This window comes from Monodelphis domestica, chromosome 4, assembly GCF_027887165.1.
Source record: "Monodelphis domestica isolate mMonDom1 chromosome 4, mMonDom1.pri, whole genome shotgun sequence".
Taxonomy (NCBI): domain Eukaryota; kingdom Metazoa; phylum Chordata; class Mammalia; order Didelphimorphia; family Didelphidae; genus Monodelphis; species Monodelphis domestica.
Genome location: NC_077230.1, coordinates 298,928,024 through 298,954,885, shown reverse-complemented (window position 1 = coordinate 298,954,885; position 26,862 = coordinate 298,928,024). Strand labels below are relative to the sequence as shown.

The window sequence follows — 26,862 nt, the reverse complement described above, 5'->3', positions numbered from 1 at the left end:
TTGAAAACCCGACTTTCCAATGCAAATGCAATAAATATAAATCAGGGTTTATGGATTCCTACTGTTTCTCAGTCTCAGTCTGACCAGGTTTCTTAATAATATATCCGAAGAGTGAGCCCTACCACTTTTCCCACCTTTTGTCACCTCTTCGACAGTCAGCAGTTTCCCTTTCTATTTTTTTGGGGGGGATGTCACCGATTCTTATTTTCTCTAACTGCTCTCGTTTCTTCTCCCCTTGCCCTCCCACCCCAAGCTGCTCGTCCCTTCCCTCCCCATCCCAGGTAGCTTGCTCTTCTCCCTCCCTCTCCTTCCCAGTCCAGGTAGATCTGCCCCTTCCGCATCCCCTCAGCTCAAGTAGCTCGTCCCCTCTCCAGGGCCTGGACCCCTCCTGCAAGCCGGCCGGGCCCTGCCTGACCCGGCCAAGGCGAACGCCGGGGCCACAGGCCCCCGGGTGCCCATTCTCTCCTCCGGCTCCGGCCCCACCGCCCCCCAGACCGTTACCTCTCCAGTTCCTCGTCCTCTTCCATTGCGTGGCCGAGGGCAGCTTCCGGGTTCCTCAGGTGGCGGGGGCGGCCCCAGGGATGTGCCCCATATCTCGGTCCCGGCGCGCAAAGCAGGAATGAGGGAGGAGCCGGAGGAGGAGCCGCGGCGGCGCGGCGAGGCAAGGACCCGGCCGGGGGGCGGGGCCTCCCGGCGGCCCTGCCCCTGCCCCAGTCGGCGGCCGCCTCTCACCTGGCTGGGCCTTTCCCTTTACGTTTGGCCAGATCCCGTTCTCCCCCTCCCCCCAACGCGGAGTGGTCTTCTTTGCGCCGGGCAGGGTCTTCTCTCCTTTTTCCTGACTGGCTCCTTTCCCACTTGGCGGGTTCTCGACCCCTTTACTTGGAGTCTTCTCCCTTCACCTGGTGGGGCCTATCCCCTTCACTTGGAGTTTGCTTCCTTCACCTGACAGCGTCTCTTCCCCCTCACTTGGAGGTCTTCTCCCTTCACTTGGCTGGATCTCTCCACTTAACTGACAGGGCCTCGCCCCTTCACTTAAGAGTGGTCTTCCCTCACCTGGTGGGATCTTTTACCCTCCTCAAATGGCTGGGTCATTACCCACCCTCCCCCAAGACTGGTAAGACCTTCACAGCCACGCACTTTCGGGGTTACGCTCAGGCTCGACACCGGGTGACCCCCGGGTCCCCACAAAGCACCTTTCTCCGTAATAGGTGAGGGCCCCTCCCCCAGGCCTCTACCCGTTCGACCCCAACAGACGCTGCACGGCCCCGGACCCGTAGCCTGCACCCGCAGCTCTCGCGGGGGGCTCTGCCGAAGCTCCTCTATGGAATCTACACGGGCACGAGGGTGTGGGAATCTTCGCTCGCTTAATCGTTTGCATTAGAGAATAAAGGGAGTTTTAATCTGAGCCTCCCTGGGAGATCCAATTCCCGCTTCAGAGCTCAGCTTGGGCAAAAGGATGTGTCTGTTTTAAACTTGGGAGATAACTTGTCCCGTTTCCATCTTTTCTCCTGTCCCTGAAACTGTCGGTAGTCTCTCCCTCAGCCTGCCGACTCCTTTAATCTTTGCTCCAAGTGTTTCCTTTTCCTCTCCTTTTTTCTTCTGTTCTGGAAACCCTTCTCTGGATCCCAGGAGCCCTACATCCCCGGATCTCTCCTCTTTCTCGTACTGTCTTCTTTTCTTGGTTCAAGCCTCCACCATCCCCCTTTCAGGTGTTCTTTTCCACGTGCTTCTTTCCTTCTTTCTTTATCCTCGTTTCCACCTCCGCCCCCTTTGCTCCTTTCCCTGCTCCAGCTGTCTTCTCCCACCATTTCCACATTTCCCCGTGTCTTTCTCCACCTGTTCTCCTCCCCCTCATACATGTGACTTTGCCTCTTCCCCCAGCTGTTCTACTCCCCAGGTCCCCGCCGTAAGGGGGTGGGGTGCAAATCGCAGGGCAAGAGCGCTGGGGAACCCTCCTAGCCAGAATCTTCTGCAGCGAAATCAGGCAAGTGACGGAGACAGCCCGGGCCAAGGAGCCGGAGGGTGGGGGTTGGGGGGTGAGGGTGGGGGCGACTTGAGGGAGCAACGGGGCGGGGCCGACTCACTCTAACATGGGAGGCTCTGTTAGGTTTCCGCCCCGCCTTCTCAGCACTTCGATAGGGAGAGCCTCTCTCCGCTCCGCCCACTTCGCAAACCTGAGCCCCGTTGGATTGGCTAGAATGAGTGTCGGGTTGGGCAGTTCGGTCGCGGGCTCTCGCCCCCGGGATGCGAGCAAGCAGGGGCGGTTGAGGCGCAAGTGAAGTCTTGGCCGGAGTTTGCCTCTTGCCAGGAATCCCGCGGTGGCGGCAGCGGCAGTAGCGGCGGCTCTTGGTGAAGCGAAGCCAGATCACATCTCTTCCCCCTCTGCCAGCGGGGGCGGGCGGGCGGACCCAGGCACTCTGAGCTCCGCGCAGCAGTGGGGCAGTCCTCGATTCCCGGGTGAGTAACTTTGGGCTGCGTCTCACGTTTCGCTCCCGCTCGCGTTCTCGTCGTCGCCTCAGCAGCGGCCGTCTGTCTGCCTGCGTGCCGGGCTCAGGTGCCAGCGCCCTGGGGGGGAGGAGGAGGAGGAGGAGCGGCGGCGTCGCCTCCGCTGCTCCCCTCTCTCCCAGCACCCCGCCTTCGTCTTCCTCCTTGGCTACTCCTGGTCCGACTGTGGAGAAGAAAGAACCAGAGGACGATCCCTCGCTCCCCTGAGCTGCCCTGCCCTTCTCTGGACCAGGGCAGAGGGTGGGTGTGGGGCTGGCACATCTAGCTTCGGGAGGTAAGCCTTAGCTTCCTGCGGTGCCCAGCGGGCGCTTCGGGACAAGTCTTGGGAAGAAGCGACTGACGGACCGACCGACCGCTTGTTCGTACCAGCCTGGGCCGGGACCGAGGACCGCGCTCTTGGTTCTGAACTCGGGGTCTTGCTACATATTTAGGCGGGGGAAGGAAGCCTTACTTTTCATTGGGCTGTTGGAGGACCCTTGATTCACTTGGGATAGAGTGAAGGGAGGTGGTTCCTCCTTTCCCCTACCCCAGCCCCTCACCTGTTGCCTTTTCTCTGCTCCTTCCTCTGCGGGTAGTGGAGATGGAGAAGAGTGGCCAGAAACCTTCCTGGTCGGATTTTACCAGCTCCGAAATTCCTCAGAATACGGGTAAAGATGCACACACAGCCTGTTTTTCAAGAAATAACACCTCTTTTCAAACCTTAAATGTCGTAGGTAAGAAACCATAGTTATCCTGTTTTGAGACAAGATTGAAAGGCAGCAAGCAAAGAGTTGGCTGTGGGAACTGAAGATCTGGGTTCCAGCTGTTTAAGGCACAATTGACTGTGTGTTCCTAGGCAAGTCATTTCATGTTTTTAGGTTAACTGTAAGATGGAGAGAGGGTTTTCCAGTTTGCATTGGTAGCAGTTCTCATCTGGGAGTACTCTAGGACAGGTAACTGACTATAAATTGGCAAGAATGTCCTGGCCTGCTTTGACAGAGAAGTTCTCCTCTGGGAGTAAGTAATCAATTAAAATAAATTCATAGGTCCAGTCCATATCTTTACAGTGAAGATTGCTCCAATGCTTAACACGTAGTAGGTGCCTAATAAATGTCTGTTGAATTGAATTTTGGTGTTCCAATTTATATACTGAACAAGAGATCTTGTTCTTTTGGATGCTGCTTTTCAGTGTCTGCATTTCTAAAAGTACACTACCTATTTGAAGTGCATTTTTTTAAAATTAGAAAAATCACAGAAGCCTAAAAGGGAATAGAGTAAAAGGAAGACATTATCGTAGGCTCCTGTTAATATTAAGCTGGTTAAAATTATGAGTTTTTACTTTCATGGGAACAAAATTGTGAGTTTTATCTTCCTTGCTCTCCACAGAATCAAAAAATTATTATAGCCGGAAGGGACTTATATAAATCAGCCTTTTGAAGATCAAAGTTACACTGATAGTAAATAGCAAGCAGGCCTGGGTTTTGAACCTAGGAGCCTTACTCCCTAGGCAAGCACTCTTTCCCTAAATCATCTTCATATATTCCTTGCCAAGGGGAGTGATTAGGGAAAGCAGTAAGTTATTGAGAAAGGAAAGGAGATGATCTAATCTTATGCCTTCTCTAGTATATTATTTACTGTGAAATCAACGCCTCTATATATATACACATAACTTGTTCATATTTTGCCTCTCCCTTTATTTTAAAGGACAAACTGGATTGTGGCTGGATTCTCATAAATTGCATTCAAAGCTAGATATTACTAGGTAGTATAATTATTGTCAGGTGATGAGCATATCAAAAGTTTTAGAAAATATATTTTGGGAAGGTATAATTACCTCATACACTATTAAATGTTGACTATTCATACCACTCTGGTAGTGGAGGAGAAAAAAAGAGGTTCTATTACCTTTTTTTGGTTTGTCAAAAACCAAGTAGGCCTTGAATAACAGAGTTTTTCCTTTTAAATTGTCTAAGACACAGACTTTTTATGAGTGAAGTATAGGTCAGGTCTGTACCAACATTAAGTAATACCAGTTTCATTCTAAATATCTTAGAATCAAACTTATAGATCCCATGATACCTTTCTCCAGTGAATTTCAGGTTGAATGCTTGAGTTTATAGTTTGTATGTTTTTATGCTTATTCTGAAAAAACAGTAATCAAGGTGAAATAGATTAGACGAGAGTTTCTGTAAAATCCAATTTATCTAGAGTATTTGGTGAGAATATGGTGAGGTTCTATTGAGTGTAAAAAGTACTTCCTTTTCCAGGTGTAGGATCATTGGCAAGCTGATTAACCTCTCTAAATGCCAGTGTATTAATTTTAAAATACAGTGGGTTTTTGTGAATAAAGCATTTTTTTAAACAAAATATTCTGTAACTGCATGCATTATAAGTAGACATCTTCTCTGTAGCTTCTAAGCTTAAAGAGTTCTTAGAGTACTGAGAGGCTAACTGATTTAACCTCTCAAGGTTACACAATCTGGCATGGGTCCGAGGTGAAATTTGAACTTGGGTCTTCTTGGCTTCCAGGCCAGCTCCCTACCCATGCTGCTGTCACCAGTTTTCAAATAATGGACATTTATAAGGCATTTACTTGTGTGTTCTTCACAGGACCTTAGCTTAACTACTCAATGAGGTAGGTAGTACCTCAGGTACTGTCTCTGCTGTAAAAGGGAGACTGAGACTCCAAGAAGTTGACATGCCTATGGTTACATGCTCTTCAGAACCAGAATCTGATCTCTCCTACCTCCTTGGTACATGTCTTTCCAAAATTAAAAATACAATAAAGTACAGTAATAAAATTTAACTTTTGTTTAACGATTTAAAATATATTTAGTGTAGAATGCTACAATTATATAAATATCAAGATTGGGCTACATTTGTACTTTTCTGAAAATTGATTTGTATTTTAAAAAATAAATCCTGATGTCTCTTATCTGTCCCATTTTATTTAAAAAGTGCAAACTTTTGAAAGAAAAATATTAAACTTTCTAATGGTTTGAATTCCAAATAAGTGAGATTGTATTGAAGTGGCCTAGTGATGTAGTCTTATGGATTTTGTATCCAGAATTGTTTACAGTTTGGTGGTGTTTGGATGACTCTTCGATTGGTTAGTATGGTGTTGATGAGTCCAGTGTTGTGGATTCTACCTCCTTATGCTTGTTTCTGTTTGTACTGTGGCCAGAAAACTTAGGCCTAAATCTGTTCTGTTCTCTATCTGGTTTTAGATAGTCACTGTGAAGATTAGATGAGAGTTTGTTTAGGTTTTTGAGTGGTAGTTATTAACACATTTATGTGCAGAATTTTCCCCTTTTTACATACACTTTACTCCAAAAAAAAAAAAAAGAGAGAGAGAGAGAACCAGGTTCATTTGAAAGGGAAAACTAAAGCATATTAAAAATTATTAATTCTTACTCCATTAATTTCTTCTTTGGTTAGTTTGTAGAAATTCTTTAACAGTATGGTCTTTGAAGTCTTGTTGAAAGAGGTATAGGGAGTGGTTAAGTGTCATCTATTAGTGAAGGTAGGGTTTAATTTGCCAGTTAGTATGGGAGAATTTTGTGGAGAAAAAAGAAAATCTTATATATTTTACTGGAAGGGAGAAGATAGGAAGGAAAAAGAAGTATAGCTTGGGAGGAGAAAATAGGCAAAAAAATGGTGCAAATAACAGCATATGATAGTATTTCAGTGGATCTATGATCCCCTCTTTGTGGTGGTTACTACTTTCAATAATGCATAAACTCATCCATTCATTATACCCTCTCAATATGTACAACTCTCTTGCCCATGTAATCCTGAAAATTCTTCATGGGTTTGCCCAGTATACTGGGGGTGCTAAGAAATCTTTCTTTAAATCCTTCTGCAGTGCTCAGATCTGAAAGGTCTTCAGGCTTTCCATCAATTAGTTATTCCTTACCTTCACCATATGTCCAGACCTACTTTCTTTACTGGTTACATATTCTCTACTGTTTTTTTTTTCCCTGTTTGCACAGTTCTTCTTTGGTAATGTGCAATAGCTTGCTTTGCCCACCGTGCATCTCCCTTTAGTCAAGCCACAAATTTATTTATTTGGAAACTGATATTTTGTGACATGTAGCTATAATGCACCACACTAGGACAATATTGATGTGAAAAAGATAGGCCTTTTTCAGAAGGATGCTTAGGGTTATTAAACGTGCTGCACAATTTCCATATGCAATCTCACTAGATTACTCTTCCAGTTCAGTTCTGGGCCTGGATCATGGTCTATTTGCAGTGTCTATCCCAAGATGTACTAATGGGCAATGTCTAGAGTTTGTTTCTCCAGCTGCCTCTCATGGTCTGGACAATGAGTAGTCTTTATCCACTTGAATTTTCATCCATGGAGAATGCTTTTCATATAGTAAATGTTCATTAAATGCTTTTTATTAAGTCATTCATCCCTTCACAAGGTGAGGGAGAAACAGAAGGCATTTTGGAGAGTTCATGAAGATCAGAATTACCTAGCTCCTAATTGTTTTGTAATAGTGGCATTCAACCTCATTAGCACAATGCTTTCCAGTCTCCACACTATTGCCACTAATCCTTTTTCCATTTTTGAAAAGGAAATTAATAAATTGATCCTGATGGTCACATCTCTCAATGGAGGTTAACCTTTTAATTTCAACTCAACCATATTTCTATAATATTTGCATAAAAGATTTGGAAAAGGGAGTACCTGGTAAAATTTAAGTTGCTCTAGTCAGTAAAATACTAAGCCATTAGAAATTAATTGTAAGGATATCTTTCAAAGCTATGTGAGTGGGCAGAAAAAGTGGCAAGCGAGCAGACAGTTAAGGGAAGGGGAAAAAATAATCTAAAAAGATACAGTTAGAGTAACAGGCTTTTAGCTGTCTGTTATGGCTCAGGAAAATGATCTGGGAATCATTCCAGACTATTCCTTGAGACATTGATCTAATATATTCTGCTGTGGGAAAACCCATCTGGGTGATGTTACTTCTACATTTGAAAAAGTATTGACAAGGAGGGACCTAGAAAATATCAACCTGCCTTTATATAAAATCATGATGTGTCTAGGTGTGAAATATAGATTGGAGAATTCTTTGTCAATTCAGAAATTTTTACAGTGAACTAAAGGAAATAAAATGCAGACACCTCACATTATTCACACTTGATTGCTTGGCATTTTACATTATTTTCACAATGATGTTAAAAGGTTTTGACTTTTTAAAAAAAATGTATACACTACTAATAGTATCCAGATACACCTTAATTTTGATATGTTGAGTTTGCCCTCTTGGAACAGAATTACAGCTCACTAAGTGCCATTTAAAATAGATTTAATGCAGTTTTTAAGTAGCTCGTGCTTATGTAACTATAAAGCTTCAGGAAGAAAACACTACCAGATGAAATAAGTATATAAGTTTATTCTGAATAAATATAAACTTATTGAACAATGTTAATTTTAAATGTGTTTTTGAAATGTTTTTATTTTTGTGTGGTTATATTGTTTAGTTATTTTCAGTTGAATTGGACTCTTTTGACTTTTTGAGGTTTACCTGGGAAAGGTTTGTCATTTCCTTCTCAAACTTATTTTACAGTTGAGTCAGCTGAGGCAAACAGGGTTCAGTGACTTGTTCAGGGTCATCCAGCTAGTGTCTGAGGCCAGATTTGAACTGGAGAAAGATAAATCTTTTGATCTGCTTGCCTTTGTTTATATTGGATAATGTATAATTTCCCAGAACCACTCAATCGAAATATTTTTTATGATGTTGATCTTGCTTTTTGCCCATAGAGAATTTGACATCATTTAGATTTCTTTTCCACCAGACTGTTATCTTTAAATGCTATTAATAATTGCTAGCATTTACATGGTACTTTAAGGCTTGCAAAATACTTCAGGTGTTGCTTAATTTGATCCTCAAAACTCTTTGGGGAAAGCAAGTGCTTTTATTATCATTTTGGTCCAAAAAAACTGGCACAGGGAGATTGACTTTTCAGGGTCATGCTGCTAGCAAGTATTTGAGACTGAATTTGAATTCTGATCTTGACTCCCAAATCCTGCTCTTGAGATATTGCACCACCTATCTGGTGTTTAAAAAAACAAAGGCAAACAACAAATAGATTATTGTTATGACATTCTGCTGGCATTCTGTGAGTTTTTCATTTTACTGGAAGGCAGCAGTATCATAAAATTAAATTTTGGAAACTGTTGGAATAATTTACTCTGTCATGTTTTAAGTGCAAGTTATTTAACTTTTCACATCTGTTTACAGATTGTTTCTAGGAACTTCACATGCAAAGAAATTATTTTAAGGGGTATTTGGAATAAGCCCTTAAGCTTTTTCAAGGTAAGTTTAGTGGCCATTGTGCTTTAATGAAAATATCACAGGTTTTGGAATAAGTATATCTAGAATTGGATCATGAGTGGAATGGCTTAGGCAGTGAACTTGTTGAAACCTGAAATATTATCACCCTTATTTTTGAGATAGGGTGATAATACTTGAACTACTTTATGGGGTTGGAAAGCTTTTGTAAACTTTAAAGAGCTATTTAAATGAGTTATTTTTATCATGGTGATGATCACATTTCTTAACCATTTTTTTCTTAATGCCTTTGTAAAACAGAGATATTGTGCCAAATGAGACATTGATTTAGCAGGATGATATTTCTGATAATCTGATTAAGTACCTTCACAGATACACTGATGTTACACAGACCAGATTTTAAATTTCCACTGAAGAATGAGTGATTCAACTAAAACTATTTTTAATAGTTGTTGAATTTATAGAAAAATTACTGGATATTTTTTGAATAGCAGAACTACTTTTATAAACCCAAGTCCTAACACAGTATGATATTTTCATCATATCCTGGCTGATACCCTGATTTTTTTTTTGTTTGCTAATGTTTTAAGTTGTTTCTGTCCATCTGTTCTCTATTAGCACAATAACCAAAATAAAATAAACTAGAAAATGCAATATGTTAGTCAAGATAACAAGAGTAATTTGATAAATAAACTGAATTTTAATTGAGATTATGTGGTGATGTGGCTTCAACTTAATTGGTATGCATAAAAATGTGATACAGGAGAACAGTCTCATGGTGAATATGTCTACAATTTTGCAGATTAGGAGGAATAGTGATGAAAACAAAGTAATTTGAATTTTGTGTTGTATCACTACATGAAATTAAAAGTCAGATTGACAGACCAGTTTTGTGACAGATATTATTTTAAAGGAATATTTAAATATTTAAAATGAATTTATTTCCTGATTACTTTTAAAATGAAATATGCTTCCCCTCAATATCTCTTAACATATATCCATTTGCATAATATATTGAATAGTTCTGGACTTGGAAAAAACCAAGTTCAAATGTGTAACATTTACTAGATATATGATCATAAGGAAGTAGTTTAGCCTGTCTGAGCCTCAGTTTGCCTAGTGGCAAAATGGACATAATAATAACCATAGTACCTATTTTAAAGAGTTCACTGCCACCTTTATGTCAAGGGAGTCAAATGAGTTGATCTGTATAGAGCACTTTGAAAACCTGAAATTACAATGTAGATGTTAAGCTCTCATTTTTATAAGCAACTCATATGAAGGAAAATTTTTAAAAGCAATACTTGATTTACTATAAAATTCCAAGCTATTAAGTAAATCTCAAAAGTTGGGAAATTTTTGTTGAATTGTAGACATTTTTTAGAAAGCAGAAAATTGAAAATCAAATCAGGGAGGAGCTAGTTTTTCTCAGTCTAGCAAGAGAAGTAATGAAAAAAAGTACAGATTTTTGATAATGTTAAAGAATGTGAATTAACAGTTTTAACCCAAAAGGGATATCATTGGTAGCTGAAATATTTTATAATTACAAAATACTATAGTATATATCGTAAGCTGGATTTTAACTAGTTCACCATAGTTACAATGTCAAAAATACCTCATAATTAAATTTTCTGAAGATTTGAAAACTCTTGGAGTGTTACAGAATCCTAATGTGAGAAGATACTTTTGGTACTCCACCCCTTTTCATTTTTTCAGGCAAAAATCATTATTTCCTGTGCTTAGAATGTTCTCCCTCTCTATTTTCACCTGTTGAATTATGCTCATTCTTTACAACCTAAGTTAAAGGCTCCCTCCAGAAAATCTTCCCTGTTCATCTGTGAACCTCATGTAGCTCTTTTATTGAAATGTTTTCATGTTTACTATATTACATTGTGAATTATAATGATATGGGTTCTTTGTATTTCTCCTTAATATTTGATGAGCTTCTTGAAGCAATGAACTGTTTCTAATTTAAAGTTTGTCTTTTCTCTAACATGTCACATAATGTTGCATATGCAAAAGATGCTTTGCCATATTGTTTTCTTACCTAAAGCATGTGATGTGTTTAGATTAGGGGAAAGATTGAAAGACACTAATATGCAGTATGTTTTGCTTTTAGCAATACTATATTGAATGCCATAGAGAGGATGAATGCTTCTCCCAGTGCAATTACCCTGCTTTTCAGCATATACTGATCCTGGGATACATATCACTCACTCATGGATTTAGAACTAGAAAAGACCTAAGAGATTATTAGTTCAGTCCCTTTTTAAAAAATAGATAACTTATGTTTAGGATTTATTTAGTCTTATTAAGAATAAGTTTTAGGGTCAGAGAAAGGGGCTTGCCCACTTTACTATTTTCCCCTTTAATAAAGAAAACAGATAAAGGTGGCAGTGGGCTCTTTAAGAAACTAGGAGGAAGAGAGTGACAGTTGGGAATTCTGGGGGCCTGTCTCTTGTACTTCCTCTTGAGAAGAGGTGCCTGGAGGATTTGCTCTGAGAAGATCTGTTATTTATTTGAGAGAGTTGACTTTGAGAAGTTGAATTGACATCCAAGAAACTCTTGAAGAAGAGTTGGTTGGAATGAGAGCTTTTCCCCCAAAGAGAGAAACAGTTCCCAGAGGGGGCTCTGTTCCCTCTCACTTGAACAGTGTCAGTGTCTGTCTCTGCCAGGAGAGTCTGACAGCCTAGAGATTCCATCAGCCATATTTGGCAGTTAGCTTCAAGTAGTTTATTTTCATAGATTATTTTAAGGAGGTTAGTATAAATTTAAGTTCATCTATTAGAATAAGTTTAGTTAGAAATTGAATCTTAGATAGTTGAGAAAAGTTTAGCGAGGTTCACCTCGGTGAATAAGAAAATCCATGAGGATTTTAGATTGGGGGGTGGGTTATTTAGAAATATTAGGATTAGGGTAAGATAGTCCTATTTATTCCTACCTCCTGATATCCTGTCCCTGCCTCTCCTCATAGATATAAATAAGCATTGTATTAAGCTGTATCCAGGATTCTCATCCATTGCCTTCAATTAGGTTACCCTGACAGCTTTAGCTTACTCTTATACTAGCTGATCAGTATCAACTGACTATCAATATTTAAACCCAATACAAGATCAGTATTACCTACAACATAAGGACATAGTTGCATAGAGATTATATAAAAGTAGAGAAAAGTTAACATTGAAAAATATACTGTAAAATATAGATCAGATTAAAAAATGAAAGAGGATAAACAACTTTTAAGATGTAAAAACTGATCACTGCAATGACCAACCACAAACCTATAATGAAGCATGCATCCACTTTGTGTCAGACGCAATATGACTCAGGGTACAGAATGAGACATATTTTGAACAGGCTTAATGTGGGAATTAGTTTTGCTTGACTTTGCATATATGTTTTTAAACTTTTATCAAGAGTACCAAGGGCTGGGCAATTGAGGTTAAGGGACTTGTCCAGGGTCACATTTTTATTGTCAATCTCCAACTCATCAACTGTTTAATATTATAGACAGAGAGCTCCATATGGTTTATGGATACAGGAGCTAATATTTTATAGTCAGAATTAAAGGGTGCCTAGGTATTTATGATACACCAATTATAAGCAAGTAATACACAGATACATGTTGAGGTTGGTATTTAATTTAGCACCTTGTGGCTATACATTATGAATATCCTAATCACTTCTGCTACTAATGTCTACACATTCAGTCAATCAGTAAACATTTATTAAGCCCAGGTACTGTGCTAAGCACTGTTCCTTTCTTTTTTATAGACACTGATTAGAAACAACATAACTCCTCTCTAAAACATCCTCAGGAAGCCTGGAATGGCTGTTTAAATGCCTGTGATGAGATTGTTAGTCCTTTTTTCAGACAGTTCTGATTATTAGAAAGTTCTTCCAACTTTTGAACTAAAATTTACTTTTTTTTGTAATTTTAGAACAATCATTTGGACCTTCTCCCTCTGAATTAGTGTTATTCCAAATGACAACCCTTTAAAAAAAGAGGATTGTCATATATTCCCTAAACCTTCTCTAGAAACCCAGTTCCTTCCATTTATCTATAAATGTGTATCAAGTTCTTTACATCATATTTGCCAGCTCCTCTGGATGTTCCCCAAATATTAAAATTCTTTCTAAACTATAATTGTTAGCATGTAGTTGGTAAAATATAATCTGTTAATGTATTAAGAAAGGAAACAATTTACCCAATATTAGAGAATTCATTGTGGAGAATAACCTTATAAATATAATGAATGTGGGAAGATAGGCTGAGAAGAAACAATTTAACATCAGAGAATTCAAGTCAAAGTGAAACTATATGAATGTAATATATATAGAATGGCTTTTCATTATAGTACATATCTCACTCAGTATCAGATAATTCAACCCGAGTGAAACTTTTTGAATGGTTAAGCTTTGTAAAGATAACTAATATGAGAAGGATTTCAATCACAGAACATGGTGAAGGTTAGATGATTAAATAAGAGGGAAATTCTATAGATGAAGTGAAGTAATTCCCAAAAACCAGACCAAAAAGACAGGGATTTTCTGCCTAGTTTCCCACAGACTACTCTAAACCTTTGGTTCTGTTTTTAATTACCCCATAGTTTTCTCTGGAAAAAAAGAACTGTTCTTTTAATGTTAATATTCCTTCAATGATTTTTTTTAACTGGACTTGTGCATTGCATTGGTAGGGAATGCCTGATGTGGAAAATCTTCCTATCCATTGGTAGGAGATCAGTACCTGCTCTTTTAACTTAGAGTCTTAGAGTTGCCTAGGAATTGAGAGTTTGAATGATTTGCTTAGTACACAGCCAGCCAGCATGTGTTAAAAGCAGGGATTGATCCTTATTCTCAATCTCTTTCTCTCTCCCCTCTCTCTCCTCTCATATTTTAAAAGAGGCCTCTAGGTTCTATCCTTCATCTGTTAAAACTTCAGATTTGTTTTTGAGAGGTACCTTTTCATATTCTTTGACCCTTTATCAATTGGGGTATAGCTCTTATTCTTATTAAATTGAATCAGTTTCAATGTTTCCATTATATCGTAGAAATAATTGTTTATCATAACATCTTTACTATAAATATTCATTTCATTTCTACCTGCTTCTCTTTTAATTTTAGCTGACTTGTTTTGCTTGTATAATACCTTTGTGACAAGGAAATCACTTTAAAAGACTGATATATATTAATTTAAGGTCCCCAAGGAATTCAGCTATGTAATTCCTAAATGAAAACTCAAGTCAGCCGTCAACCTTTTATAGAGTTTAATTACAAACAGGAGGAAGAAAGGAATTAGAGATATAGAGAGAGAGGGAGAGAGAAAGGGGAGAGAAGGGAATAGGGCTTAAATACCCCTTCTGTTTAGGCTGGGCCAAAAGGCCCAAGCCCTTAGATAGCTGAGGCAAAGAAAGGAGATCAGTCCCTATTACTCACGTGACCAAAATGGAGAAACAGTCTCAGAGGCCTCCACCTCCAGCTTCCTTCAGAGCAGTACAACCTCTCAGAGCCAAAAAACTCTCCAACCAACCAGAGCCAAAACTCTCCAACAACCCCCCCTCAGTCCTCAGACCCCTCTATCTTTAAGGAAACCATCCAAGTTCCCTCCCCTCAGTTCTCACATCTACCAATCACTGTCCATCATTTTCCCTGTGCCAATGGTGGCTCTAGCTTAACCCAGGACCGCCCAGAGGTCTGTGGCTTTGCACATGTCTGTTGAAGGTCATATTCTCAAATAATTAAATCTTGATCTTTTGCTACAGCCCTTCCTAAATCCTGTTACCCTGAGTAGGGTAGAGATTGGAATAATTAAATTTTGATCTATGCTGCAGCCCTTCCTAAATCCTGTTAGGACTGAGTAGGGTAGAGATTGCAATTTCCAAGACCTGGTTCTGTCATTCCAAGTATCTCCATTGTATCAATTCTAAAATCAATCATGACTCAAAGAAATTCCTGTTCTATGCTTAAGCATAGGTCAAAGCCCTTTCCATTGTTCAGCAAAAGGTTTCTGTCCTAAAGTAATCTTAAGAAGGGAGGAGGAGGAACCTCCCATGCCAATGGGGTTCACATTCCAATAGAGTTCCTACTATCAATAGGGAATTTTTCAAGTATGAAATTTCCCAATGGTGAAATTTCCAACATTTATAAGTCTAAGAAATTTTGAGGTTTACACCTTTTTAATATTATGCATTCAAAATCACCTATTTTATCTCTTGTGATTCTCTCATGCTTGGTCATGAACTCTTCCCCTATCCATATATCTTAACAGAAGATAATTCTTCCTTGCTCCTCTAATTTACTTATGATGTTACTTTTTTGTTGAAGTCATGTACTTACATGGAATTTATTTTGGTATATGTTGTAGCATGTTGATCTGTCCTTAGTTTCTACCAGACTGCTTTCTAGTTTTCTCAGTAGGTTTTGTCATATTGAGTTCTTACCCCAGTAGTTGAGATCTTTGGGTTTACAAAGTAATACACTGCTTTGCTTACTTGTATGTTTCTATTTCATACCTAATCTGTTTAACTGCTTGGTCTATATGCCTTATTCAGTACCAGATTGTTTTAATAATTACTCCTTTTATTGCTAGAACTCTATTCTCCATTTTTTCTATTATTTACCCCAGATTCTTGACCTTTTGTTTCTCCAAATGAATTACATTTTTTTCTAAGTTTATAAAGTAATCCTTTGTTAGAGTGTTAAAAATGAAGATGAAAAAGTAAAACCATTTAGGTAGTACCATACTGTCATTTTTATTGATTTTGCCTACCTATAAGCAATGAATAGTTTTCTAATTGTTGTTTCATTGTTTTTCAGTTGTGTTTAACTCTTTGGGATTTTCTTGGCAGAGATACTGGAATGTTTTGCTATTTCCTTCTCCAGCTCATTTGACAGATGAGGACACTGAGGGAAACAAGGTTCAATGACTTGCCCAAAGTCATATAGTATAAGTGTCTGAGGCAGATAGTGAGACAGATTTGAACTCATGAAGGTGAGTCTTCCTGACTCCAGGCCCAGCACTCTAAGCACTGTGCCACCTACCTGCTCTATGGAGGCTTTGTTTTTCTACTCGTTGAACTACTTTCTAAGTGAAATTTCTGTCTCTTTCTAATGGATTTTGTTGACAGTATATAGTCTCTTCCTCTCTTTAAGTCCTTTGATCCCAGATTTTTTTCATATTGCCCAACTGTAAAACTTTCCTCTTCTCACTTACTCAGCCTCCCTTCCCCTTCTCCCACTCTCCATTAACTGAGAGAAAGCATAGCCAAGCAAAATGAATTCACACAATAATCCTAACCCACAATATGTGTCATCACCTCTGTATTAGGAGGAGGGTAACATACTTCCTGGAGACATGGTTGATCATTACATTCATCAGTGTTCTTAAGTCTTTCAGAATTGTTTGTCAATATAAAAATTAATCCCAAAGTAGAGAATGATTAGCCAGGATGGATCTCTTCTTGTTTTTACCAGAGTTGTACTTGAAGCCATACCAGCATTATAGGAACTTGATAGCACTTGTACTCTATTGGCATGAGCTATCAGGAATCCAGGGTCACCTCCATGGCATGTCACATCACAGTGAGCCTGAAAAGATTTTAGAGGGTGTTAATAACTTTTAGCTTTCTTCTTTTGAGGTCCATATCAGACGGAATAATAAATAGACACAATATTAAAGAATCATAATTATTTTAGAAACTATAGCCTATTATTAGGTGAAATTGTAATGATAAATATAAACAGAAGGGTTGGAGTTGGTATGGAATTTAGGGGAAATAGAGCCAACTGAGTAGTTCTTGTCACTGAAAGTAATTTGACAAGATATCATTGTGAGCATAGTTGGAGACACACAGTGTCTAGAGAGAGTACTCCATTGATAGCAAATAGGGATACTGTTCCAAATAAGCATAGCCTATATGTAGTATTATGAAAAACTATCCACCTGCCATTGCCCAGGTTAAAAAACCTTCAAATTACCTCTTGTTTGTTTTTTTTGTCATTTTGTTTTTTTCAGATATATTGATACTAGGAAGGGTGTACTTGGTGGCTAGCAATGATCAATAGTCAAAAAAATTATTTCAGCCACTGTGCTAAGCCCTGGGGATATAAATCCAGAAGAAAAGTCTTTGCCCTTTGAAGAACTTATTATTTATGGGGAAAAACTGCACACAAAAGTAAGTAAAAAAGAGTGCAGTGTACCTGCATGGGGAATGAAGATATGGCTGACCTGGGCACCTTCCTTAAATGGAGGTTTTGGGAGTAGCTCTGCCCTCTTCTCTGACTCCATTCAGAAGGGTCCTAGGGTTAAGAGGATATTGAAGAGGTGTGAGTACTGAGTCTGAATTGATCCCAGGACTCAATTGGGATTTTCTTGGCAGAGATACTGGAATGTTTTGCTATTTCCTTCTCCAGCTCATTTGACAGATGAGGACACTGAGGGAAACAAGGTTCAATGACTTGCCCAAAGTCATATAGTGTAAGTGTCTGAGGCAGATAGTGAGACAGATTTGAACTCATGAAGGTGAGTCTTCCTGACTCAGGCATGATGAAGTCCAAAGTAGTGCAACTTCGTAGGAACTGACAGTTGATTACTCATAAGTTAATAAATTATAAATCTGTCTCTTATGTGAGTTTCATTTATATGATTTTTTTCCCTATAAAGCTTGATTACCCAAGTATAAATTGATTAACATTAAATCTCTAAAGCCAGGAATCATATCTTCAGCTTATGGTGTCTTAACAAAGAGAGAGATAATACATAGTGAGATCCTGCTTTGAAGACCCTGGCATTTGTAACATACTTCCATCTTATCCTCCCCTTTCCCCCCAGCTTTTAACTTTTTGTGTATTCTTTCAGTACTGAAATTTGAGATTCCATATGTTATGTTTATTTTTTAGTTCTTTGTACCTTCTGCAGATCTTTTACAGATAATATATTTGATGATCATTACTTTAGGAAAATTCCAAGAATATAATTTAAATTAGTGATTTGAGCTCTTGGTAGTCTTTTAGCATTTATTTATTTTTCCTTGCCCCTTCCCATTAAACCTTTAAAAGGAAAAAAGGGGAGGGGGGGGGAACCATACCTAAAAATTTGCATATTCTAGCAAAACAAATCAACACACTACCTCCAAAAATGTGCATCTCACTTTGCTTTTAGAGTCATCACCTCTCTGGCCAGGAAATATGTGGGTACTAGGGTTCATCTTCAGCCCTCTAATGTCATAGTTCATTATTGATTGCATTGATTAGATTTCCTAATCAGTCTTTCAAAAGTTGTTTTTCTTTATAATGTTGTTGCCATTGTATAAATTGTTTTAGTTTTACTTCATACATTATCAGTTAATAGAAACCTCAGTTTCCTCAGAAACTCTCATTTTTAATAACTTTTTAATGGTCCGTATAGCTTTTTAGCCATTCAGACAGTGGGCATTCCCTTAATTTCCACTTTTTTGTTAGTATGAAAAGAAATACTGTAAGTTTGTAGTGTAGTGTAGATATATGAAATATGTGAAATTTCTTTCTTTTCCATCTAGCCCCAGTAGTCAGATTTGTAAATTCACATTAGCTTAGTGTCCTGAAGTAGGAACTGAGGAAAAGTATTTTAAGTCTAATTTGAGGCTTTTACTTGACCTTCACATAGAGGAGTTAATATTTCTTACATGAGATTTTATAATTCTAATATTTAATGATATTACCCTTATCAGTAGTGGATCCATGTGACTTGCCAGCTGAAGCCTCTTCTATGTTTTGTTTCTACTTATTAGATTCTATGCTTTTTGGCAACAGGGTCTGTCTCTCTTTGTCCTTGTGAACATAGTAAATTAATGATTATGAGGAACTACTAGTGTATTGCAATTAAATCTGGCATATCTATACCTTTCACATAGTAAATATTTAATAAGTTTAAGTTGATTATGAAGATGAGTCCTACTACCCCCAAGATTACTTTTCAGAGGTTTAACTCTATACCATTCTTCAGCCATGACTTGGAGATCATGACGGTTCCCCTAATATTATTTAGCCAGTTTGGAATATTTAGCCAGCTATGGAATGGCTAATTCCCTACCTCAGTTTCCATGGAAACAAGAAACAAAAGCCAACCAAAAATTCCCTTATAGATTTTCAGCTCTTGGTTAAACCAAACTCCACAAATTTAAATAACCAACTTATTTGTAGAGCCTGAAGCTACTGAGTATGGAGGAGGATGGATGCTTTTAAGTGTTAAAATTCTTCTCTTTTAGGGGGTAAAATAATTTGCTGGAGGGTAAAACAGTTTCTATGGGATAGATATATGTTATAGTTCTATTAGGTATCTATGTTGACTTTTTAACAGCAAACATTTTCTAATTCCTGTTTTATAAATATCAAGTATATTTAATTGGAATTAGACATCTTCATTATTAGTACAAAATTTTATTATATGCCATATAATAATTTAACTTCTTTTACAGTACTTTTACTAATAGCTATTCTTAAGTTCATATTGCATTGGAAAAGGCTTCTCCTGTAGTAGAGATAAAGCCAATTATATCCAAAGCTGTTTATATCACCCAGAGCTACTGACAAGGAAGGACAGGTGGGACCAGAACTCCCAAGACACTGATTTATAAGGTAGTAGCATATGTCCTTGTAGAGCAGTGTTATTGCAATGAAGAACTAGAAGATGAATCTTGATATCTAGCTAAAAGGCCTAGAAGGAAATGGCTTTAGAGTGGTTTAGCAGCCCTTTATAGAGCCTTCTGTGCCTGAAGGTTGCTTCCAGTTGCTTTTTAGTTATGTGTGCCCTAAAGCAGGCATAAATTTCTATTTTGCATTTGACTGTTAGGATGATGGATGCTTTGTAAGTTGAATATTATTCTGTTTCATGTACATCCAAATTAATTTTGATAGCTGAACAAAGAAACACAAACTTTAAATTTGAATTTTGTGAAAGCAAAAAAGGAGCATTAGTTTTGAAGACTTAATATTATCACATGAAAATCCAGAACAAAATGTTAGATTTGTAAAACTATGCTATCTGGATCAGATCAGTTTAGCCAGAAAATTGGTTCTATTTGGCCCACTATTTTCCCTGATAGGGAGCCAAAGGCACTAACTTTTACCCAAAGTTGCCTTCTGTAATGCTAACTTGGAGAGTTGAGAGAATCATACCTAATTTTTATTACTTTTGTCTTACATAAATGACATCTAAACTTATCTTTTTTTTACACATTAAAATGTTGATATTTTTCCAGTAGCAGAAATCCATCTTCTCTCTCTCCCATTGTCCCCTCTATCTTCCTGCACTGAGAAAAAAAGTAAAACAAAGCCTCTTGTTACAAGGGTGTTTATTAAGCAAAACAAATTCCTTTATTGGCCTTGTCCAGAAAAAAAATGTCTCAACCTTCACTGCATTTCTCTATCATGAAGTGGGTAGCATGTTTCATCATGATTCCTCTTGGAACCATGATTGGTTCTATTACACTGATCAAAATTTCTAAGTCTTTGAAAGTTATTTGTCTTTGCAATATTGTCTTTATGTAAATTGTTCTGATTCAGCACACTTTACTCTCATAAATTAATTTAAATCTTCCCAATTTTCTCTGAAATCATCTCTTTTATCATTTCTAACAGCACTGTTGTATTATGATCATCACCTTCAAGTGATTGGACCTCAGTTTCTATTTCTTTGACCCCACAAAAATCCTTAAGTTTTTTTTGTTTGTGTTTTGCTGAGGGCTAATCCCTCCCTTAATCTACTCTCCCTTATCCCCTTTCCCTCCAATTTCTCTGTTTAGTGAAATGTTTTTATGTACCCAGTTCTGTATGGAGGGATAGGGAGGAGAGACATACTTTTTTTTTTTTGCCATTTTAGATGAGAGTAAGGTTCAAATATCATAGATTTCTACTTATATCTCCAATTATGTGAAATAATTTTCTCCATCCTTTTCCCACTTCTCCCTTTCTAGTCTTTTTTAAGAGATTAGGACAGAACAGAATCTTATAATTACTATACTATACCATATCATTTCTGGAACTCATACCTCCTTAATACTCTCTGCACTTGGGACCTTGAGAGGATGGACTATGTTCAGTGGAAAACTCATTTGAGGAAGGTATCCCAAGAAAGTCATTTCATTTACCATCAGCCATACTCCTCTGAACTTTAATTTTACCCCCTTGTTCTCTTTCTCTATCTTCTTTTCAGCATCTTTTTATGTAGTCTCCCCCCATTAGATTGTTAGCTCTATTGACCTCTGACCCTGAACAAAAGAAACAGGATCCCCAACTCAGAGTAAATAAACTAGAAGAATTAGGATTCCTGCCTCAGACCAGAGGACTTGGGGTCTAATTAAGGCAGATCTTTGACTCAATAAAAAAATAAACTAGAAGAGTCAAAGTCTATAAGTTGCATCTTTTATTGGATAGGACCAGGCCCTCATCATGACACTACTGATAATATATATATATATATATATATATATATATATATATATATATATATATATATATATATATGTATACACACACACACACAGATAATATAACCATCCTACCAGAGTGCCCATTGTTGGAATTCAAGTGCAAGAGTATGGCATAGGCTTTTAGACCGCAAACCAAATATCTTTGAAAGATAGGTTGGTTCCAAAAAAAAAAAGAGGCCCAGTAACTCCTTTTGTTCACATGAAGACTCAAGGTTAATAAAATTCTTTGAGGCAGGAGAGCTGGATTTCTAAACTTATTGTTGATGGAATTCAGATAGTCTAGTAATGCTTAAAATTTCTGTCCTTGATCTATTTTCCATTTATTTTTGTTATAAGGTACTTTATATATTCCTTTTTTATATCTGTATTTTGGTCTTTTGATTTTGTTTTCATACATTTCTTGTCTTATGTCACTAGTTTCTATTTGGTCCATTCTGATTTTCAGGAAATTTGTCATTTGGCAAGATATTGTACCATTTGTGCCAAAACTGCTAGTTTGCCTTCCAATTCTTCCTTCCATAGTTCTCAATTGCTTTTCTAATTTTTTTCTTCTAGCATTATCATTTCATTTATACAGTAAAAAAACACTATTCAATTCTTTGACTCTTCTAGGATATTATGACTAACTTGTGCTCAAGTTTGTTTTTCTTCAGGGTTTTGCTTATAAATGTTTTGGAGTGATTCTCTTCTATATTTGTGTCTTGACAGTCTATGGGGAATATAATTTGTTCTTCCGTTCCTCCTAATGTTGGACTTTGTTAGGGCTGACTCTGCACATTTCTGAAATGAATGTCTGAACTAGTCTTGCTACTGTTTTCTTGGAATATCCAGTATTGTGTTTTTCCAGGACCTCAAAGACATATAGCTCAGCCTAGAGACCTACAAAGCTTTCAGTATTATGAAAGTGGTCTGATCCAGGGCAAAGTGCTGCCACCATGATGTGTGAGCTCTGTGACTTTCTGACATAGGTTTGGATTTGAACCATAGACTTGTAGGCCTCACTTGGCATTTCAGTAGATTACTGCGGAAGCTGCCAGTTGGAAAGCTCTGGAGGTTCAGACTACAGAACCATAGGTTCCCCTCTTATCTAAGATTCCTGCTTTCATAACTTCCTGTAGTCTTCAGACTGTGCTAGAGACTGGAAGTGAGACTGCTCCTTTCTTGGCATCCAAGCCACATGGTGGTTGCTTGCTTCTGAACATAACCCACCTCTCTTAAGTGTAGATCCTGTCCTCAGCCAGCTCTGAATCTGTGACTTGAACTATTCTTTTACCTCACACAAGTTTTAAGTCTCCCTTGGGACGACTTGTTCTAGTGCAAGGTGGTCTCCTTACTTTGTGAGGGTTCTACAGTTGTTCCTGGCTATACTTGACTCCAGCATTCACATAGGCATGTCAGAAAAATGATTTTCTCCCCCCTCCTTGATATCCAGGTCAGGACTTGGTTTGGTGTGTTTTCCAGATATAATTGAAGGAGCTGTAGATGGAGCTCAGCTGTACTAGCCTCTTAACCAGATGCTTTCCATTTAACCTCCTGAAAGTAGGAAATTTCAGGCAAGAATTAGCCTTATACAAAAGAAGTACTTTAATTTAAAAAAAAAAAAATCTGTCCACAAGAGTTGCTCAGCTATTTTATTTCTGCCCCCTTAATTCTGTTTTAGCATTCAATAATTGTTATTAAACATTAACCACCTATTGAGGGCCAGGCTGGCACTGTGCTAAGAACTTAGGATAAAAATACAAAAAAGAAAGATCATCTCTACCCTCAGGGAGTTTACATTTTAGTTTGGGAAGACAATACACAAAACATTTGAATAGCTGGATGGTGGAAAGAGATATGGGTACTGGGACAGAGTAGTCAAAAAATTCTAAAATGAGAGTAGTCAGAAATCAAAGAAAATCAAATGGTGTAAAGTCTAGGAACAAATCTTTGTTATTTACATGTGCTCTCCCTATTAGAATGTAAACTCCAGGAATAGTGATTTTGCCTTTCTTAGTATCTCTAGACTTAGCTTGTACGTTGTAAATCCTTGACAAAAGCTTATTGACTGAACAACTAATCCCTTCTTGAGTTGTCATTTTAGTCAGATTTCCATCTCATAGTATGTAATTTGATTTTGCACAATGGGACTATTCTTTTGGGGGGGTTTTGTCAGCATTTTTAGGCGAAACAGTATTTTTCATGTAGGATATACAGTAGTATGCTTCCTTTGTGAGTTTCACTGTGGTTAACTAGTTCACTTCTAGAAAAGCATTTTGTTTTCTTACAGAATATTGATTTTTAAATCTCACATCTGACTTTTAAAAAACATTTACTTATTTTTCTAGCAGATGAGCATTTGATAACATCTCATACTAATAATTGAACTATTACCTTTAATTATAATAAATAGATATGTTAGCAGCACTTAATATTTAGGTGGGAAAATCTCAGTCGTTAAAATGTTTTTATTTTTTAGTTCTCTGGTTGTGGAAATTAATCATGCCATTGCTTTGAACATAGTAGGTAATAAATATTTTTTCAATTAAAATATTGAACTTAAAATTTTATTAGTTTTTTTCTGATGTTAAAACTCTTAAAACACCACTATATACTTGTGTGTAATGATGAGTTTCCCTATCCGAATATAAAAAAAACCTAAAATTTGTTATTGTCAGTATGTCCTTTGTGGAATTAGTAGCTTTTCTTCATGAAATTGTACCTGAAGATCATACTTATGTTAAATTAATTTTAAAGAGGAAATATGAACTTTAAAGTTTTCATTTGGAAAAAAAAGTTCTCCATCAAAAAGTTGAGTCTTATGAAATTTTTTCTTTCAATGACTATAATGCTGTAGTTTCATAGGAAAATTATTAATGCTAACAAATAATATTGAAAGCAGAAACCATTTATTTTTGCAAGGTTAGTAGAAAGTTGGCTTAGTTTTGCTTTAGTTGGAGAGTCATTCTATTTACCACTCAACAGTAACATAGAAGGACATATTAGGGCCCAATAGAATTATTAAAACTTGACATAATGAGGGTGGTTCTACCATATGGTTTGTTTTTCTCGCAATGATTATGACAGTTAATTTTGGGTTCTGTTGCACTATCCAAATATACATTGATTTGCATTATAGGGTTTTAAAATATATTACAAAGAGGGGAAAATACATGTGCTCACTGCTAGCCATTTGGTCTCTACTTTTCCTCTTTTACTTCTGTAAAAGGAAGGGGAGTTTGGGGATGTATAGGAATGAATTATGTTGGGCCAGTATCAGAAGATTATCTGTGGTTTTGGAAGGCCAACAAGACTGAGACTACAAACACAGATAACTCAGTGAAATGGGAGAGTAGGTTTAATAAAAGAATAGGGTAGAAGGGTATGGGATAGCCTAAAGCTAATTTTCTAACTAATACCCCAGGATTTTAATGTCTCTTCAGAGTGAATTTCCTACACTGATCCTCTCCTCACTGTCTAAAATCCCAGTCCCTGTTCTTGGCTAAGCTAAAACTAAACCCCCCTTAGTTGATTTTAAGGAAAGGGTCTGTATAAACCTGATAGGAACCAGAGAAGGCCCTAGATCCAAAAAGGACCCAGGCCTGGTCTCACAATCACTACAGATGTTTGGTCAGGATCACTTGGTTGCTGTATTTCATCAAAGCAGGACAGGAACAAGGATAGAATCAGCCCCTAAGGAAATGCAGCTATCACCTCTAGATATCTCCAGAGAGAGAACAGCTAACAGCCTCAGTACCAGTCTAACCCTTCCTTCAAAGTTCCAGAATCTTCCTGCTGGTCTCATGCCACTTTTCTCTGCAAACTTACACACTTTCCCTATATTACTTAACTTTTCCTTGTAACACTCCTCTAGGTAGTGACATGAATCTCATAATAGTTGGCAATGTTGAACAAGATAGAAAATTTCTTATGACAATTATTTGGCAATAAAAAGTGATCACCTGAGTATAGCTGAAATACCACAAATTTTATATTTTCAGTACAAATTGGGGACAATAAATTTCAGACTTTGGGGCTAGTTAAATCATTCATAGTTTGGTGACTAATGACCATCATTTGCCCTCATTTCATGAAAAGAGAAGCCATCCTGGTAGTTCCTCTCTCATTTGATTTAAAGGCTCAGATAACTAAGTATGTCAAGTCTATAACCTGTCAGCCTGTCAACAGCAGGTTAACTTTTCAAGTGACAAAACATTACTGTTACTTAATTTTTTTAAAAAATATACTCACTGTGGGGGCAGCTGGGTGGCTCAGTGTATTGAGAGCCAGGCCTAGAGACGGGAGGTCCTAGGTTCAAATCTGGCCTCAGATACTTCCTAGCTGTGTGACCCTGGGCAAGTCACTTAACTCCCATTGCTTAGCCCTTACTGCTCGTCAGCCTTGGAACCAATACACAATATTGATTCCAAGATGGAAGGTAAGGGTTTAAAAAAAAAATACATACATACACACACACACACACATACATACACTCACTGTGTTTAAGATATTCTCTGGGCACTTAAGGAATTTGAAGTCTAGTAGGGTAGATAAGATGATCCCAGAGCAAATGCAAGATAAAATGTGCTAAGTGCTATAAAAGAAATAAAAATGCTCTAGGTTCTGAAGAAGAAGTGATGCCTAGGAGATATTCAGTAAAATTTTATAAAGAAATAGCATTTCAGTAGACCTTGAAGAATCATGGTAGGTGTTACATTTCAGTAGACCTTGAAGAATCATGGTAGGTGTTACAAGATAACATTATATCTAATGGCCAGGTGTCCCCTGACTTCAGCACATTGCCATGGAGGGAGGAACTAGTTGGGTTTAAAAGGCAAGCACAGGAGGGAGAGACTCTGAGACCTAATCTTACTTTAAAGGGAATCGCTCTCCCTTTCTCTCTCTCCCTCAAGGAAGAATGTCATTTTTGGATGTTACTGTTTGTATTAGGGAGCAATGGAGGACAGAATAAGAGAATCCTAGAGCTGGAAAGGCATGAATTCCCTTGATAACATCCTTAGCAAGAAACCATGGGACATCAGTTTATACACTGTCAGAAAATCATCAGGTAATTTCTACCATTCATGGTCAGACAACTCTAATTATTAAGAAGTTCTTTCTAACATTAAGCTGAAATCTGACTTCCTGTAACTTCTGTCAGTTGACCCTAATACAGCAAAATTATTCTAAGCCCTTTTCTTTATCTTCAGATATTTGAAGACAACTGTTCTGTCTTCCTTGCCTTTTCTTTTAATCTCTTCTTCAAGCTGGACCCCTCAGTTCTTCAAGTCATTCCTTGTATCTTCTAGTTCACCCTCTTAAAGAAAATTCCATTTTGTTATTGTCCTCAAATATGTATCTACAATTGAAAACAGTACTATATTTCAGATATGATCTCATGGTCTGGCTAATGCAGAAGTATTGTCATATATCTTTCTTTTGTTCTGGATATTCTACTTTCATGAATTTAGTTGTATTGCCTTTTAGGGCAGTCACATTTTTTTTAATCCTGTGACCAGTTTACAAACCTTGGATCTTTGTCACCTGAACCAGATTTTTTCTATTTTGTACTTGTCCTGCTGTCTCTGCTGAGCTCTACTCTAATGGATATTTCAAACTGGCTTCCC

General features: G+C 37.9%; 2 protein-coding genes across 16 annotated transcripts in view; one reads left to right on the top strand and one right to left on the bottom strand.

The window, feature by feature from the left end:
• Positions 1–2,204, bottom strand: part of POLR1D (RNA polymerase I and III subunit D) — a 58,847-nt gene extending 56,643 nt beyond the window's left edge. Inside the window, exon 1 of one of the 2 annotated variants that reach the window (XM_056794719.1) lies at positions 2,085–2,204. In XM_056794719.1, coding sequence (XP_056650697.1) covers positions 2,085–2,092 — 8 coding nt within the window. In that variant the 5' untranslated portion in view covers positions 2,093–2,204. Of the gene's footprint in view, positions 1–501 lie in introns of both variants that reach the window. The other variant, XM_016421860.2, reaches the window with a different exon arrangement.
• Positions 2,205–2,258: 54 nt separating this feature from the next.
• The window catches only part of LNX2 (ligand of numb-protein X 2), a 90,572-nt gene continuing 65,968 nt past the window's right edge, over positions 2,259–26,862 (top strand). For 4 of the 14 annotated variants that reach the window (XM_016421858.2, XM_056794709.1, XM_016421855.2 and 1 more), the window contains exons 1-2: positions 2,319–2,457; positions 8,739–8,813. The gene's annotated coding sequence lies outside the window, so the exon portion shown is untranslated. Of the gene's footprint in view, positions 2,458–2,641; positions 2,780–8,738; positions 8,814–16,186; positions 16,964–17,123; positions 17,311–26,862 lie in introns of those variants that run through there. The other 10 variants (XM_056794718.1, XM_056794712.1, XM_016421857.2 and 7 more) reach the window with 7 other exon arrangements.